Here is a 16,907-nt window from a genome sequence, read left to right as displayed (position 1 = left end):
AGGTTTGCAATACCCCTTTTCTCTCTCCAATTGTGAGCTCCCGAGGTATAAAAATTATGCCTGCTTCTTTTTATTTCCTTCCTAAGTATCTACTAGTAGAATCTGTATAATCAATAATTATTGATCAATAATATTTTACTCCCTGGTCAATTACTGTGCTAAACATTTCATTAGTAATTTCCTGCTGCATCTTATCCCCAAGCTCTCCTTCTCAGAACAGAGAGCTTGCTAAATAGGGCACAGAAAGACTTGCACTTGACTCCCTGCCCTACCATTTCTTGCTGTGGTAGCCAAAAGAATTTTCCTAATACTCATAAGTCTTGGTTTTCTTATCTGTAAAAATGAAACTAACAATACCTATTGTATTACCTATCATCACCTTCTTATTGTGAAAATCAAATAAGAATATTTTTTTAAGATTTATTTATTTACTTGAGAGAGTGAGAGCTCACGTGCACGAGCAAGTGAGGGGAGGGGCAGAGGGAGAGAAGCAGGCTCCCCGCGGTGCAGGGAGCCCAACATGGGGCTCGATCCCAGGACCCTCTCCCACTCCCCCTGCTTGTGTTACCTCTCTCGCTGTGTCTCTCTCTGTCAAATAAATAAATAAAAAATCTTTAAAGATAAGTAAATAAAACGGTTATATGAATAGTTGCCAAAGGGCATTTTCCTGGTACTGTTAGAACTGTTTAGGCAAAAAGGATAGATAAATCAGGTAGCAGCCCAAATTATTGAAATAGCTATCTGAATTAATTTAGAAAAACTGGATAATCAATCGTCATATTTTCTAAATATAATGTCTGTATTTGCATAGGATCATATGATCAGTGTCTGACTTGCATATGATGATCTAAGCCTTTCTTCTAAAAATCCTTTGATAACATAAGGCAAGAGATCTAGTGGAAAAGAGAGGGTTAGTTTTACAGAGACTGGGAATAACTCGCAAGAAGGAGTCCAGCAAGTCATGCTACTCCTCAGAAATCCTGGGCAAAACTTACTGGGTTGGTTCATTGTCTCCCACCTACTGTCTAACCCCTCCAGGCCTCAGTTTCCTCCCCTGAACCACAAAGGGATCATCTCTAGAAGACAGCTATGGACGACTGTGAGCCCAACACCAGGGTGAGCAAAGGCTTCCTCATCACCTCTGCAGCTAACTCCCGAAGTAACTTTAAATGGAAAATTTCTTCTTCTAAGTCCATCTACTCATGAGTATTCCATGCTTATGGAGCAGTTTGTAAAATAAATTTATTAGCTCATCGAAACTCATTTGCAAGGGAATGGTTAACAACAAAAAAATCCCTGACTTCATGTGTAAATGTGAGTGAAACAGTGATGAGCTATCATAAAACTGGAGTACAGGATAGAGTGTCCTTCCACTTCAATTGGTCTCTGATACACTTTGGCCCTTCCCAGCACAACAAACCAAAGACCCACCCCCACTCCCACCCCATGGCTCCCCCTTTTGCATCACCACCACTCCTAAACCCCTATTTCCTGAATTGTCTGAATTTTTTTTAACAAAACTAAGAAACAAAAACAAAACAAACAAACAAAAACCCCAAAGACCCCCTTCCCTCTCACTCCCTCCCTGCCCAGCACATGGGTACTCACTGTTCTGCAACATGACATCCAAGCAATAGCCAGTTTGGAGAGTAGTAGGTCCCTTTACCACATGAAAGCTACTATTCAGACCCTTGGTAGTTGAATGAGACCATGGCATTGATCTTGGTCTCCTTCTCTTTCCCCAACAGAAACTCTTCCTTCCCACCTCAGTGCCAGAAAATGCCCACTTGTATCTAGATAGACTTTAGCAACTAGTGAGGACCCAACTTTCTTTAAGTTTTACCAGAGAGGGGCCAGCAACAAGCCACTGCCTTCCCCCTTCCCCTGGGCACTTCAGGTCTATTTCACACATGAGGGCCAGTCCAGGTCCTACACCTTTCCCTGCACACCCTCCTCCTCAGACTCCACCTGAACTCTCTCCCATGCCCCACAACCCCCGGCACCCAATGCGTCCACACACCTGAGACTCTTCCCTAGAAAATAATTCTTTATCTGATCACCCAACTCATAGGGCTAGTAATAGATTTCTCAATTTCCTGACCACAGTGGATTCTCTAATTACTACCCCGCAATCACAACCCCACATACTTTCAGAAGGAATGTGCCCACAGGTTCTATTCTAACCCCTCTGCCTCCCTTCTCCCACCTCACCTCTGAATCAGAAAGAATTGCTACCCTGAATATTAACTCTTTCATTATCCTCCCCATCGCACACACACAAAGGTTTAGCTACAGCTGGGCTTATAGACCCAGCCTTGGTATAGAGGTGTGAGCACACACTCACCAAACAATATATGAATTGAATCTTGTTTTACGTGCATATTTGTGTAATTATGTGTGCTGTTATTTATTTAGTTTTGTGTTTAACCAATTCCAAGGACATTCTACTAATGGAGATCGGCGCCAGTCCACACACTCTTACGCACACAAATCTACAGCCATAAATGAACACCCGGTTCACAAACATACCTCACCACCTCCTGCCGCTGTCCCCGCTCTCACTGAAGGATGGACTAGGAAGCAAAGCAAGGAGCACAGTCCACAGAGGGCAGCCACAGCCTTGGCAAGCTGGTACCATGTTATCGTTAATGGGTTTCAAATGCCAATGACTGCCCGGATTTCATTCTCCAGATGAGATCTGCTAGTTAATTAGTAATCATGGTCTTCTTCTGAGAACATCCCTAAGAACCTGGAGAAAGAAGTGACCATCCTGACCCCCTCTGACCCCTCGGTGCTGAATGTACCTTCAGCAGTGATCACACTCAGGTGCCTGGCAAAGGGATACAGACTGACTCAAGGTGTAGATGATAAAGAGCAAAAAATAAACCATCCCAGGGTCCCATTGACATTTACTAGCACAATCTGCTGGTTTGTGTTTGAAGGAAATAATTTTGAAAATATTTTCAGAGTAGTTTTCTTCTTTCCTTGTCTCTAGGAGAGCGGTCCCCAAGCATTTTTGTGTGGTGGAGACCCTCTGGCAGTCTGGTGCCTCTTATGGACCTCTCTTAGAATTACATTTTTAGGGGTGCCTGGGTGGCTCAGTCGTTAAGCGTCTGCCTTCGGCTCAGGTCTCGATCTCAGGGTCCTGGGATCCAGCCCCGCGTCAGGCTCCCTGCTCAGCGAGGAGCCTGCTTCTCCCTCTCCCTCTGCTGGACCCCCTGCTTGTGTGTCTGTCTGTCTCTCTCTGTCAAATAAATAAATAAAATCTAAAAAAAAAAAAATTACATTATTAAATGCATGAGACAAAATACTTAAGGATACAAAAGACCCTGAAACTAATAATACATTATGTTAATTAACTGAATTTAAATTAAAAAAATTTTTAAAGATTTAAAAAGGATACAGAGGAAACTAATTCCAATGAATTAGTTACCAGAATATTTTTAATTGCAACATAGTAATGCATGTGTTTCTTTAGTGATGTGTTAGCCAACAAATCTAGCAACAGGTCTAACGGCTCCTGCAATCTCGAAATAGTAATAAGTGGAAATTGTATCTTGAGATTATCTTCAAAATATGATACAAAAGTAACCGTGGCTTCTCTTGGAACCAAATTCTTAGGTACTTCTAACACTCCTGAGGTTGGTGATCTCGCTTTATACTTAAAAGACAGGCCACATTTCAGCTGGATTTTAGCAAAGAAAAAATACATATATCTTGTCCCTTGCAAGTTCACTTGCTTTCTGTCTTCTGTGTCTACTTGGGAGCCATGGAGGCCGTGCAGATATCAGAACCAGCAACATGATGACAATACGTCCTCCTCCCCGCTCCCTAGATATCACCCTTACTTAGACTTTCATGACACCCTGTCCTTGCTTCCAACCCCTGAAAACACAACTCTGACCACTTCTTTAACACAAGTCAATTCAATACATAGGTGTATGTGTACTATAAGCAAGCATTGTCAGAAGAGCAATAACAGCAACATCTACGGCGTGCTTCCTACGGCCTGTGCATTAGGCTAAATGACTCACATGCATGATTCCATTTCCTCCTCATCACCACACTGTGAGGTAGCAACCGTCACCCCCATTTCGCAGACTAGAAACCCTGGACACAAAAAGCAACTTGCCCGAGCGAGGTTCTGTAACTAGGAAGAGGTGAAACCAGAATGCAAACTCAGGCAGTGTGGTCAAACCTGCACTTGAACATGAATGTGAGCGGTGCTTCTATAACCTCATGTGCAAGAGAAGGTAGAAGTGCAGTGACTGCCATGCAGAAGACAAGATGGCACTGACTAATGCAAAGACCACAACTGGGAGGGACAAGAAAGAAACCAAAGGCATGGATAGATGGGAGTGGGCAGAGAAGAAGGAAAGACATTGTGAGCCAGGGGATCAGCATACACAAGGCTCAGAGGTTAGAGAGAATGCGATCTGTTTTAGAAACTGCAGTGAAAAGATAGAGACAATGGAGATGGTTGTGGGAAAGTCAGGGACACTTTTGGCAAAGCACACTGGAGGCCCATCGTGGAGACTCTAGCCTGTTACCAACAGGGAACCATCACAGATAAGAAACTGCCCCGAGCGGTCATAAGTGTGAAATCAATTTCTGAGCTCTCTGCCCAGGACTCAGAATGCTGGAGTATCTGTCTCTTTAATTCTTTAATCAGAATATTTAGTCTCCCCACACCTCCACACAGAACAAGTGCCAATCAGTAAGGAACTCTGGAAGCTGTACAAGCTGTCTGTCCATTGGAGTGATACAAAAGTGGGGCACTCTGCCACCCTGAGATCTCCATAGGCAGCCCCTAAAGATCAAGAGAGCGGTGCATCACCTCGCCAGTACTGATGAGAACATCTGCTGACCTTCCCTAAACAACGCTTGATTCTGGCTTCTGTTCTAAACCCGGAAACAGCCACAGTCTGTTTTTCGGGAAAAAATCTCAAATTCTTCTTTCTCATGAAGGCTGCTTTATCATTCTTGATTCTACCATTCCAATATTTTTTTCATTATTCACCAAAAAGCTTGGCTCACTGCCGTTTCTGCATATTCGGCACAGCCTCCACCTGAAATGTCTATGTCCTCTGTCTTCCTATGTAAACCCCTCTCTTATTGCAAAGCCAAGTTTAAACTCACTTTGCCATGAAATTTCTCTAAACACTCAATTAATGTTGATGCTTCCCCTTTTCTGAACTACTAAAGTAACAGTACTTTCAAGAAGATATGGTTCTACTTTATAGATGTGCATAAAAGTTCTCCGAGGACTGCTAGCCACTCATCAAGTCCCTCCTGGCTGAGTTCCCTCAAACGCTCCAGCAGGGCCAGACCCAGGTGAGGAGCCCTTTCTGACTGCTGAGCTGAGAGGGGATGGCTGAGCACCAGTGTGTGTCTCCATCCTCTTAGCACTGAACACATTATTGGATTTTCCCTTCCTGGAATAAAATTCTACAGAAAACAAGATACACATCTGCTTGTATTCTACTGGTGGTAGACTACGGGTGGATAAGATAACCCTGACGGTATCCTGTATAGCCTATTAATCTGAAACAGTTGAATACAATGTTGGAATCAAGATAAGGCATCTCTTGGAGATGTGTTTCCATGCGAAACCTTCAAGTGATGGTTTATGATCCCCCATTTGGTGTCATAGAAAGAGCATGGTGTTTGGAATCAAACTAGCCTGGGCTTGAATATCAGAGTCTCTACTTACTTGCTACAGACTTGGGCAGTCATTTAAATTTTCTGAAGCTTAGTTGTCTTCTCTGTAAATTAGAGATGATAATATGCACGACATAATATTATTTGGAGCCCAAGCTGAGATAGTAAGTGCCTGACATCCAGGGTCAGTTTTCCAGGCTCTCCCTAACTGGTCTTTTCTGAAAATAAAGTCAAATAAAACCCAGCAAGCAGTGGCACTGGCTTAAATTCTGTTTAGAACTCTTCCTCTTATTCATCAACCACCTGGAAGAGCCTCACTAGAGGGTGGGGCTGAAGGCAGTGAACTCTTTTCTACATGGACCACTGACAGGCAGCAGAGAGCAGTTTGCCTGCCACACCGAACTGATTCCCCAGGCCAGTGGGGGAAAGCCAGCTCTAGCCCAGAACCTTGCTCTGCAGGATGACACCCTCCCCTGCACGCACACATGCGCACAAGCACACTAAGGCACTCACACTCATAAGCTACATGCCATCTACACCCCTCCTGTCACAAATCACCTCTCACAGTCGCCACCACCCACAAACTTTTAAGTTGTACCTCTTTCTTCTTATTGCAGCTGAGTTGTTTTCCTTCTTTTGTTCCAAGTGTAAGCTCTTCACAACAGAGGCTACCTGGAAAGGGGAAAGAGGAGTTGCTTGGGGCAGGAGTAATTTCTCTGCCCAGAAGCGTTCAGAGGAAAGGTTGGGGGTGGGAGGGGGAATACGATCTACCCGTACTAAGCATTACAGCATTTCCTTCCCTGGGGAAATATCTATTATTCAGCAATCTGACGCTGCCCTGCGTCCCTTCCTACTTCTTACCCCCACAGACAGCAACTCATGCACACACAGGGGTGGGTCCAGGGAGAGAGTTCTTGGGGATAATGCATTACCTAGTATTCACGTGTCAGTCATAAAGCATCAATTGCATCACACCTTGTAGCTCTCAGAGCACTTTAACCTGTACTATTTCTTTAATCACTTATCATAGGGCAGGTATTTTATCCCCAGGTAAAACTGAGGAAACAGAAACTAAGAAAGATGACTTGCTAAAAGTCACCTGAGTCTTTTAATTTCTTTTTTTAATATTTATTTATTTATTTTATTATGTTATGTTAATCACCATACATTACATCATTAGTTTTTGATGTAGTGTCCCATGATTCATTGTTGGCGTGTAACAACCAGTGCTCCATGCAGTACGTGCCCTCTTTAATGCCCATCACCAGGCTAACCCATCCTCCCACCCCCTCCCCTCTAGAACTCTCAGATTGTTTCTCAGAGTCCATAGTCTCTCATGGTTCGTCTCCCCCACTGATTCCCCCCCTTCATTTTTCCCTTCCTGCTATCTTTTTCTTTTTTTTCTTTAACATATAATGTATTATTTGTTTCAGAGGTTCAGGTCTGTGATTCAACAGTCTTATGCAATTCACAGTGCTCACCATAGCACATACCCTCCCCAGTGTCCATCACCCAGCCACCCCATCCCTCCCACCCCCTACCACTCCAGCAACCCTCAGTTTGTTTCCTGAGATTAAGAATTCCTCATATCAGTGAGGTCATATGATACATGTCTTTCTCTGGTTGACTTATTTCGCTCAGCATAATACCCTCCAGTTCCATCCACGTCATTGCAAATGGCAGGATTTCATCCTTTTGATGGCTGCATAATATTCCATTGTATATATATATACCACATCTTCTTTATCCATTCATCTGTTGATGGACATCTTGGCTCTTTCCATAGTTTGGCTATTGTGGACATTGCTGCTATAAACATTGGGGTGCAAGTACCCCTTCAGATCCCTACATTTGTATCTTTGCGGTAAATACCCAGTAGTGCAACTGCTGGGTTATATGGTAGCTCTATTTTCAACTTTTTGAGGAACCTCCACACTGTTTTCCAGAGTGGCAGCACCAGCTTGCATTCCCACCAACAGTGTAGGAGGGTTCCCCTTTCTCCGCATCCCTGCCAATATCTGTCGTTTCCTGACTTGTTAATTTTAGCCATTCCGACTGGTGTGAGGTGGTATCTCATTGAGGTTTTGATTTGGATTTCCCTGATGCCAAGTGATGTTGAGCACTTTTTCATGTGTCTGTTGGCCATTTGGATGTCTTCTTTGGAAAAATGTCTGTTCATGTCTTCTGCCCATTTCTTGATTGGATCATTTGTTCTTTGGGTGTTGAGCTTAAGAAGTTCTTTATAGATTTTGGATACTAGCCCTTTATCTGATATGTCATTTGCAAATATCTTCTCCCATTCTGTCCATTGTCTTTTGGTTTTGTTGACTGTTTCCTTTGCTGTGCAAAAGCTTTTTATCTTGATGAAATCCCAAAAGTTCATTTTTGCCCTTGCTTCCCTTGCCTTTGGCAATGTTTCTAGGAGAAGTTCCTGCAGCTGAGGTTGAAGAGGTTGCTGCCTGTGTTCTCCTTTAGGATTTTGATGGACTCCTGTCTCACATTGAGGTCTTTCAACCATTTGGAGTCTATTTTTGTGTGTGGTGTAAGGAAATGGTCCAGTTTCATTCTTCTGCATGTGGCTGTCCAATTTTCTCAACACCATTTATTGAAGAGACTGTCTTTTTCCATTGGACAGTCTTTCCTGCTTTGTCGAAGATTAGTTGACCATCGAGTTGAGGATCCATTTCTGGGCTCTCTATTCTGTTCCATTGAATCATATTGCACCGGGTGCTAAATCTGTGGATCATGTTATGTTATTGAGAGAGAAATTAAAGCTTTGCTGAAAAAACTTGTTTACCCAAAAAAGGATGGAATAGGCATATAGAATGTAGCAGAAATGAGAGACCACTCAATCCAAAGCAGAGACTCGCTGCCAGTATTTTTCCTATTTCTGTGAAGGCCAAGGTGCAACTGAATTTCATCTGATACTCATGCACCTTCACCAAAATACTATTACTACTATTACTACCACCACCTCTTCTGCGACTAACCACCACCACGACCACCACCATCATTATTCTTTCTTCCAGACAGTTTCTGTGCATTTCCATGCCTGGCAACCAATCTCTGCTAGCCCTGCTACCACAGGCTCTTGGTTTTCTCCCTTTGTTCAGAGTAAATATCTTCACCAAAAATCTCTAACCACTCCCGTCGAACATATCTTTCTACTTTGTTTTGCTGGTTTTTACAACCCCTTGTAATAATCATGGGACCTTCAAATCCCCACAGAGTCTCTCTGAATTGTTTGTCATCCGCATAGAAGTGTACTTTTTAGATCAGGATATACGTAACCTAGGGTTATGTGGTGACCCGCTGAGAGGTACATCACACATTTTCTTTTTTTTTTTTTTTTTAAAGATTTTATTTATTTATTTGACAGAGAGAGAGTTAGCGAGAGCAGGAACACAAGCAGGGGGAGTGGGAGAGGGAGAAGCAGGCTTCCCGCCAAGCAGGGAGCCCGATACGCGGCTCTATCCCAGGACCCTGGGATCATGACCTGAACCGAAGGCAGACGCTTAACCAACTGAGCCACCCAGGCACCCCGATCACACATTTTCTTGGAAATTCCATTTTAGTCCAAGATCATTAGAGAAGAATAAGTAATTTGGATCAATATTTTGAATGATGAAAAATGTGACAGTATAAAGTAATAGCATGCAAATTTACATACTTTTCAACATGAAATACTAAATTTTACAGAAATTTTCCCCTGTGATAAGACGCTAGTGAGTATGCTTTCCCCTTGGCCCCCACCCAAGGGGAAAACATGTGAAAAGAATGCCACAGAAAACATCTTAAAGGCACTGACAATATCTTAGAGCCATGAACAGACTCTCTCTCTCACTGCTGCCCTCTCTCTGGCTCAGCCTCTCTCCCTATGTGCTTCCCTCTCTATTCTGCTCTCTGGGAATCAGCATATCCACAGGATCTCCCTGTCTCTGCTGGATAGAGAACCCTCAAGGTGCCAAGGCTGCCCAGTGTTCTCCTACTTTATTGTGTCACAGAGAAACAGAACAGGACTGGTCCTCATCTAATGTCTTACAGCTCTATCAGCTTTTACAAAAACCTCCTCTTCCTTAATTCATTTTAGTGGACAAAATGAAGCCTAAGAAGGGGCCCAGAGATCCCTCTAAAGGAATCCCTTTCCACAGCTCCCTGATGAGGGAAGTGATCTTATGTATGTCCTTGAATCACCAGATTCCACGCTGATACCAGATTCTATGTCTGGACCTGGGATGAGCACCTAACCCAAAGACAGCAAGTCCTTATTTCCACCAGCCTCTTATGGAGTAGCTCGCTGTGTGATCACAAGACAACTTAGATTCTCTGAGTGTGAGACACAGAGAGAATTTGCAGCAGGATCAATTAGTAGTAAGAGCAAATTGTAAAGAGAGAGAATCAGAAATAAGAGCTGTAGCGAGACAATCTTGAACCTCATCTCCCCATACCAGTACCACTCTGCCCACATCCTTCTGACAACCATGAGTGGACAAAATAGACTTGAAATGAAGGAAGCAGAGACATCCTTCCTTTTATTTCCTCTCTCGCACTTCCTGTTTTCTGCCTCTCCATGACAAGCACACCCAGACAGAGCCCAGGCTGTCCTTGCCTCCGTTCCACTTCCATGCTTAGGCAGGCAAATAGATTCCCAGGGCTCTTCTTGCAGGCGGGTTATCAGCTAGTAACGGCATTCACCTTTCAGTAATGGTGGCCCAAGCCTTGCGACTTAAAACCATAAAGAGATGACCTTTCTCACAGAAGGAGAAGCCTGGAACAGAGTAGTTGCTGGCGTGCCTTCAAGTACTCAAAAAATTCAGGGTGAGAGCTTTTCAATTCTCTTGGCTTTTCCCTCTCAGGCGGAGCTCTAACTGTAACATTCAAGTGCTGGCTGGCACAGAAAGAAGAAAAGGCAGCAAGGGTTTTCTAAAATAGTCTGCCCAATAACTTCTTGTGTTCCAAATGCCACTCCTATCTATATGAAAGATGAGAAATGCAGTTTATTTTTAGATGGGAATATTGACATTCCCAATAACACAGGGCTTCTATTGGTAATCAAGAGTGTAGGTGATTAGCAATATCCACCATGAACAGAGTGGCAAGCTGGATGTGTGGACTCTGCCTAAGTCAACTGTGTGCCCCAATCCAACTTGCACTACACACAGCTCTGCCTCGGGACTCTTCAGGTGCTGGTCTAGCTTTTAATAAAGCAATACACCCCTACACCCTCATTCCACTGCTGTTCTCATGTAATAGGAGTGACTGGCAGAGCTGGGTTTGGGAATTCCTGGAGCTCTTGGCTATGTGCCATCTAAAAGCATTAACAACAGTCTTTAATTTCTAATGACAGTCGGAATCTCACTATGGTGGAGCAGTCAAGTGAATGGCAATTAATTCTCCATGCTAAGATGACATGGATACTGGGTAAGGTGCCAGTGCCCGAGCCATGCTCCAGACTCAGGTGTGGCTCCTGCTGGGATCCTGGGAAATCCCTAATGCCCTTTTATCCCAGGGGTTCTCAAATGTTAGTGTGCATTAGAATCACTTGAATGGCTTGTCAAAACACAGATCGCTGGGGTCCACCTTCAGAGATTTTGGTTCAAAAGTTCTAAGTAAGGCCCAAAAGTTTGCATCTCCCACAATTCTCTGCTGATGCTGACCTCCCTGGTCTGGTGTAACTTATAGTAAACTTGCATTACTGGAGATCTCCCAAATGAATCTTTACTCCCTGTAGCCAAAAGAAGCTGCTTAATATACCCTTTGAGTTCAGACAGAAGCCCATAGGATCAAGGACAAGATCTAATGACAAACACCATATCCCTCAGAACCCTGCCTACACTCTGGCGGCTCCAGTTACTGGGTCAAATTTCACTAGTTCTTTCTTCCCTTAGGATGAGTACTTTCCTGAATGACTACGCAGTAGGTTATGAGAGACTTACAGCCTTTAATCTTCAGTGCAGAAAACACATTTGAATTCCAGGAGTGAATTCATCTACATTCAAGCAGGGCCTACACACACATTCATAAGAAAGCACATGTGATCATATCACTGCCTTGGATTTAAAGCGAATGACCAAATAAATGAACAAAAATCTAGTTGTATGTCATATACCACAAGGAGCAAAGAATGAGTAATATATAATCCCTGCTTTTGGATAACTCAGTGTAATTGGGGATACACACTTGCAAACCAATACATATTTTGATCAATATGGTAAGTGCTATGATAGTGTATGGACAAAATTGTGGTGTGGAAGCAAAGAAGATAGGAAGTCTACGGGAGGGAATCAAAGAAGGCCTCAGCCCAGATCTACTCGAAGAAATTCTGCGGAATTTCATTTATACTTATATTTATACATTGCTAATTGCTATGTTAACCTCCTGGGTAGATGGACATTTTCTTTCAGTCATCTTAACCGAGCCTACAGAGATTCCTCCCACCCCTTTCCCTGCCAGAATAGTAGTTTCCTGAGATATGAACCCACCAGACTCAACTTTTCTATCTTTCCTGAGAATGGGATGATAGTTCATCCCTCCCTCGACCTCTACCTCTACCCTGAGGTAGTTCTAAAGGACTCAACTGCCACCACCCCAAATAAACCCATTCAAATAGGACTCAGGTTGGAAAGAACGTTACCAGGCATTTTACCCAAATAAGGATATCCATTACACCCCACTCTACAGATTGGTAGCTAGACTTAGAGGAAAGATCATCAAACATGAAATCAGAATATCTGGAATTAGAAACCCAACTTCTCACTTAGTACTTTAGTTATCCTGGCAGAGATATTAAACTATTTCACCTTCCTGAAACTCCACTTTGTCAATAAAATGGAAGTAGCGTTATGGTCTTTACAGGAACTGTGCGCTTAAGGGATACTTACCCTACTATAAAGTAGTAAGTGGAGTCTACAATTTCAATTCTGTAAAATATGGAGCCACATTTTCCCAAGATTAAGTAAATTGTCTGGGCTGAGCCTGCCCAGTAAGCAGGTCAGGAATTCCAGGTCTCACAGTGGTCTGGCGCCCTCTGGTGGGAACTGTTAAATAATGATAGGAGGATTCTGGGTCCCAAGCTGGTTTGAACTTCTGGGGAAATGGCAGTGATTACAGGACTCTTTCAGTTTGTTGGGGCCCATTTCTTTGTCCAATTATCTGGGAACATTGGAGATATGGGGACTCATCCTCAGCCTCCACACTTCCTGAAAGTAGGTTACCCCTTGACCAACATCTCCCCATCACCCCCCACCATACCCCTAATAACCACCATTCTACTCTCTGCTTCATGAATTCAACTTTCTAGAGTCCGTATAAGAGTAGGATCATGCAGTATTTTTCTTGCTGTGACTGGATTCTTTCACTTCACATAATGTCCTCCAGGTTCATCCATATTGTTGCAAATGGCAGGATCTCCTTTTTTAAGGCTGAATGGTATTCCATTATATGTATATGCCACAATTTCTTCATCCATTCATCCATTGACAGACGCTTAGGTTGTTTCCATATCTCAGCTATTGGGAATAATGCTGCAATGAACATGGGAGTGCAGATACCTCTTCGAGGTACTGGCTTCATTTCTATTGGCTATATATCCAAAAGAGTGATTGCTAGATGATACAGTGGTCCTATAATTAACATTTACTGATCAGACATCATGTGCCAAGCACAACACCAAGCATGCTGTATGTGCCAATTCAGGTAATCCTCCCAATCCTCTGAGGTAGGTGTTATTTTGATGGTCATCTCCATTTCATATGAGATAAATATAGAAGATTCAAACATTTGCCAAGTCACACAGAGAAGTGGCAGAGCCAGGCCTCAACCTTAGAGACCCTGGTTCCAGAGGCTCCTGGTTCCAGAGGCTCTGAACACAGAGCCACCCTTCCTCTAGGTGCTTTATGGAATTGTGAGCTCACTCACAGGAGCATACTGCCCAGAGCGAGACTGTGAAAAGTTAGCAAAAACGGCCAATGAAGCACGAGGCTGAGCAAGCAGAGGAGCAGAGGTAGAAAAGCTCCACCTCTTAGAGGAAATGTTACCATAGGACAGATTGCAAACCAACCACTCAAATTCTCCTTTCCTTTCCCCATCATTCACTCCACAAAATGAGTGAATGACTGGATGAAGCATGAAAGACAACAATAAAAGAACTAGAAAAGTTAAAGCATTTGTAAGAGTGAAAAAAAAAAGCACCAGGTCAGGCAGAAATGTTATAAAACAACAACCGGCCTCTAAATGATCAGCTCTCCAAATCTCCATTGAGTAACTAGCCTGAATTTTTCCAGAGCTTGCAGAAGGGATTATAAAATCAGCTCAGATTCCTTTAGAGATCAAGGAGAATTAGAGATGCCAGAAAGCCCAAGCACATCAAATATTTGGAAATGTTTAAAAGGGGAGAGAGCTAGACTTCAGAAATTACAGCCAAGTATGTTAGAGTATGTTATATGTTAGGATATAATGCCTTGGAATGTTAAAAACTCCTAGATATAATCCACAGGGATGCTATAGACTAATAAATGTTTCATTTGTGGACATTTCGTTCATTCAAAAATTATTTCTTGGGTCCCTGCTGTGTGTCTTCATGAAGCCTGTATTTTTAGTGGGGGATAGGTATAGGCAATGAATAACTGAACATACACAGGAATATAGACTAGGGTAACTATGATTACAAGCATCCGCGATGTGGGTAAGGGATGCCAGTCATAGGATGATCAGAAAGGTCCCTCCGATAAGGTAACTTTTGAGAAGAAAGTGGGACACCTGAGTGTGTATGGGAAAAGTAATTTGGGCAATGGGAAGGGCAAGCACACCAGTCCTGAGGTGGGAGTATGTGTGGTGAGTTCACAGAACATGAAAGAGGCCCATATGGCTGGTATGGAGTGAAGGAGGAAGCAAGTATCATGGACAACATCTAAGAAGGGACAGAGGACCTGATTAGGTATGTAAGGACTTTGCTTTTATGGTGAGAGAAATGAGAGGCCCCGAAAGGCTTGAACAGAGCAATGACATGATCTTAGTTATACTTTAGCAGGATCACTACTGTTGCTTTGCCGAAAATGGGGTAAGGCAGTGGGGAGTGGAAAGCAGAGTGAGCAGTTAAAAAGCTTCTGCAATAATCCGGGCCAGATCACCCCCTACCCCCTCCCTTCATGGCAGGTGCTGGCCTTGTTCACGGTAATGCTCCTCTTGCCAGCACAGTGCTTGGCATGATGATGATGCTTGAATGAAATCTTTAGCAATGGCAGTCTTAACTCATGTGCTGATGCCAGGGGAGGAACCATGCATTCATCCACATTAAAAACAAAGTCTATGATAAAAGTCATGCCTCAGAGGTGATAGAAGAAGGCATGCAAATGGAAAGAGGCACCATTTCAAACCTTAGTTCATCAAGAAGATATGCTTTGCCTGCTGCCAGTTCCCTTCAAACCCATAAGCAAATCCCGCTCCCTTCTCCTACCATGCAGGTCCAGATGGGCATGCAAAACCGGACTTAGAAAACTGAGACCCTGTCTTGTTTGCATCCATGATGCTGTCCAACTGTGATCTTATCTTTCTGAGTCTCAGCCTCACCCAGCTTTTCCTGCATGGACTGCTGTTTCTGGATGCCATCCAGCTTATATACTTCCAGCGGCCCTCTGAGGAGGCTGCTGTACAGACACACTTAGGTTTATTCAAAGCTTCTGCATCACCCAAGAGAAAGAACCATCATTCCTCTGCTCTTACAATGAGCCCTAGTGTGTATCCAAGAGATATTCCAAAGCAACAATATCCCTATTGTAAGTTTGCTGTCAGAAATTTTTACGCATTCACTGTGGGATAGATCTAGAGCAAGAGCCTGATGCCTTGTGAAGGAGAGGTCCTGGCTTATAATGTACACTGACCCTTCTCTGCTGGGTGGTATGTTGAGCCTTAGATTAACCAAGTGAGAAGAGACATCATATTGACCCTGACTCCTGTCATAACTGTGTCCTATGAAGTCAAGAGTGCATTTCTATTCTTTTCAGTCCTGGAGTTTGCAGTGGGGATCCTGACAAATGCCTTTATTTTCTTTATGAATTTTTGGGATGTGGTGAGGAGGCAGCCACTGGGCAACTGTGATCTTATCCCTCTGAGTCTCAGCCTCACCCAGCTTTTCCTGCATGGGCTGCTGTTTCTGGATGCCATCCAGCTTATATACTTCCAGCGGATGAAGGACCCACTGAGCCTCAGCTACCAGACCATCATCATGCTCTGGATGATCACAAACCAAGCTGGGCTCTGGCTCACCACCTGTCTCAGTCTTCTCTACTGCTCCAAGATTATGTTTCTCTCACACCATCCTGCTCTGCTTGGCAAGCTGGGTCTCCAGGAAGGTCCCCCAGATGCTCCTGGGTGCCATGCTTTTCTCTCCCATCTGCACTCTCCTCTGTTTGGGGAACTTTTTTAGTAAATCTGGCTTTGCATTCACAACTATGCTATTCATGAATAATACAGAACTCAATCTGCAAATTGCAAAACTCAATTTCTATCATTCCTTCATCTTCTGCACCCTGGAATCCATTCCTCCTTTCTTACTTTTTCTGGTTTCTTCTGGGGTGCTGACTGTCTGTCTGAGGAGGCACACGAGGATAATGGAAGCCAAAACCAAGGACTCCCGTGAGCCCAGCCTGGAGGCCCATATCAAAGTACTCAGATCTCTTGTCTCCTCTCTCTGCTTCTATGTGGTGTCATTCTGTGCTGCCCTCATTTCAGTGCCTTTCCTGATGCTGTGGCACAAGATCAGGGTAATGATCTGTGTAGGGATCCTAGCAGCTTGTCCCTCAATACATGCAGGAATCCTGATCTCAAGCAATGCCAAGCTAAAGAGAGCTGTGGAGACCATTCTACTCTGGGTTCAGAGCAGCCTAAAGGTAAGGGCAGATCACAGGGAGGATCCCAGAATTCCAGATCTATGTTGAGAGCAGACACGAAATGAGCTCTTCACGAATATGCCTCTGATAGTTCATAAAGCCTTCAGAAACCTATTCCAGTTTCTTCTGTAGACATAAGCGAGAGTCTCTCCACTTTATGTCAATGAACTCACCCATAGTAGAATAAAATCATTAAAGCTCTATCTGTGGCCTATGCAAGAATGACATGCATGGGTTCTTCAAGTTTGTTTTGAAAACGAATGAAATAGGTGAGGTACTCAGTGTAAATGCTTTGTATACTACAGTTTATTCATGCTTGGTATGAAACAAACCATGAGAAATCACCTCTTATGAAATACT

General features: G+C 43.5%; 2 protein-coding genes across 2 annotated transcripts in view; one reads left to right on the top strand and one right to left on the bottom strand.

Moving 5' to 3' along the window:
* The window catches only part of MGAM (maltase-glucoamylase), a 187,124-nt gene that overhangs the window by 69,720 nt on the left and 100,497 nt on the right, over nt 1-16,907 (bottom strand). Inside the window, exon 5 of the mRNA XM_035021254.1 lies at nt 6,260-6,333. The gene's annotated coding sequence lies outside the window, so the exon portion shown is untranslated. The remainder of the gene's footprint in view (nt 1-6,259; nt 6,334-16,907) is intronic.
* On the top strand, nt 14,339-16,601 carry TAS2R38 (taste 2 receptor member 38). Its single transcript, XM_035020313.1, is given in 3 exon segments — nt 14,339-14,344; nt 15,572-15,960; nt 15,962-16,601. Coding segments are annotated over 3 exon segments (1,029 nt in total). The 3' UTR covers nt 16,596-16,601.

Source organism: Mirounga leonina, unplaced genomic scaffold (genome assembly GCF_011800145.1).
Source record: "Mirounga leonina isolate KUSES-001 unplaced genomic scaffold, KU_Mleo_1.0 Mir_174, whole genome shotgun sequence".
NCBI classification, from domain to species: domain Eukaryota; kingdom Metazoa; phylum Chordata; class Mammalia; order Carnivora; family Phocidae; genus Mirounga; species Mirounga leonina.
This window is presented reverse-complemented; position numbering and strand designations above follow the sequence as displayed.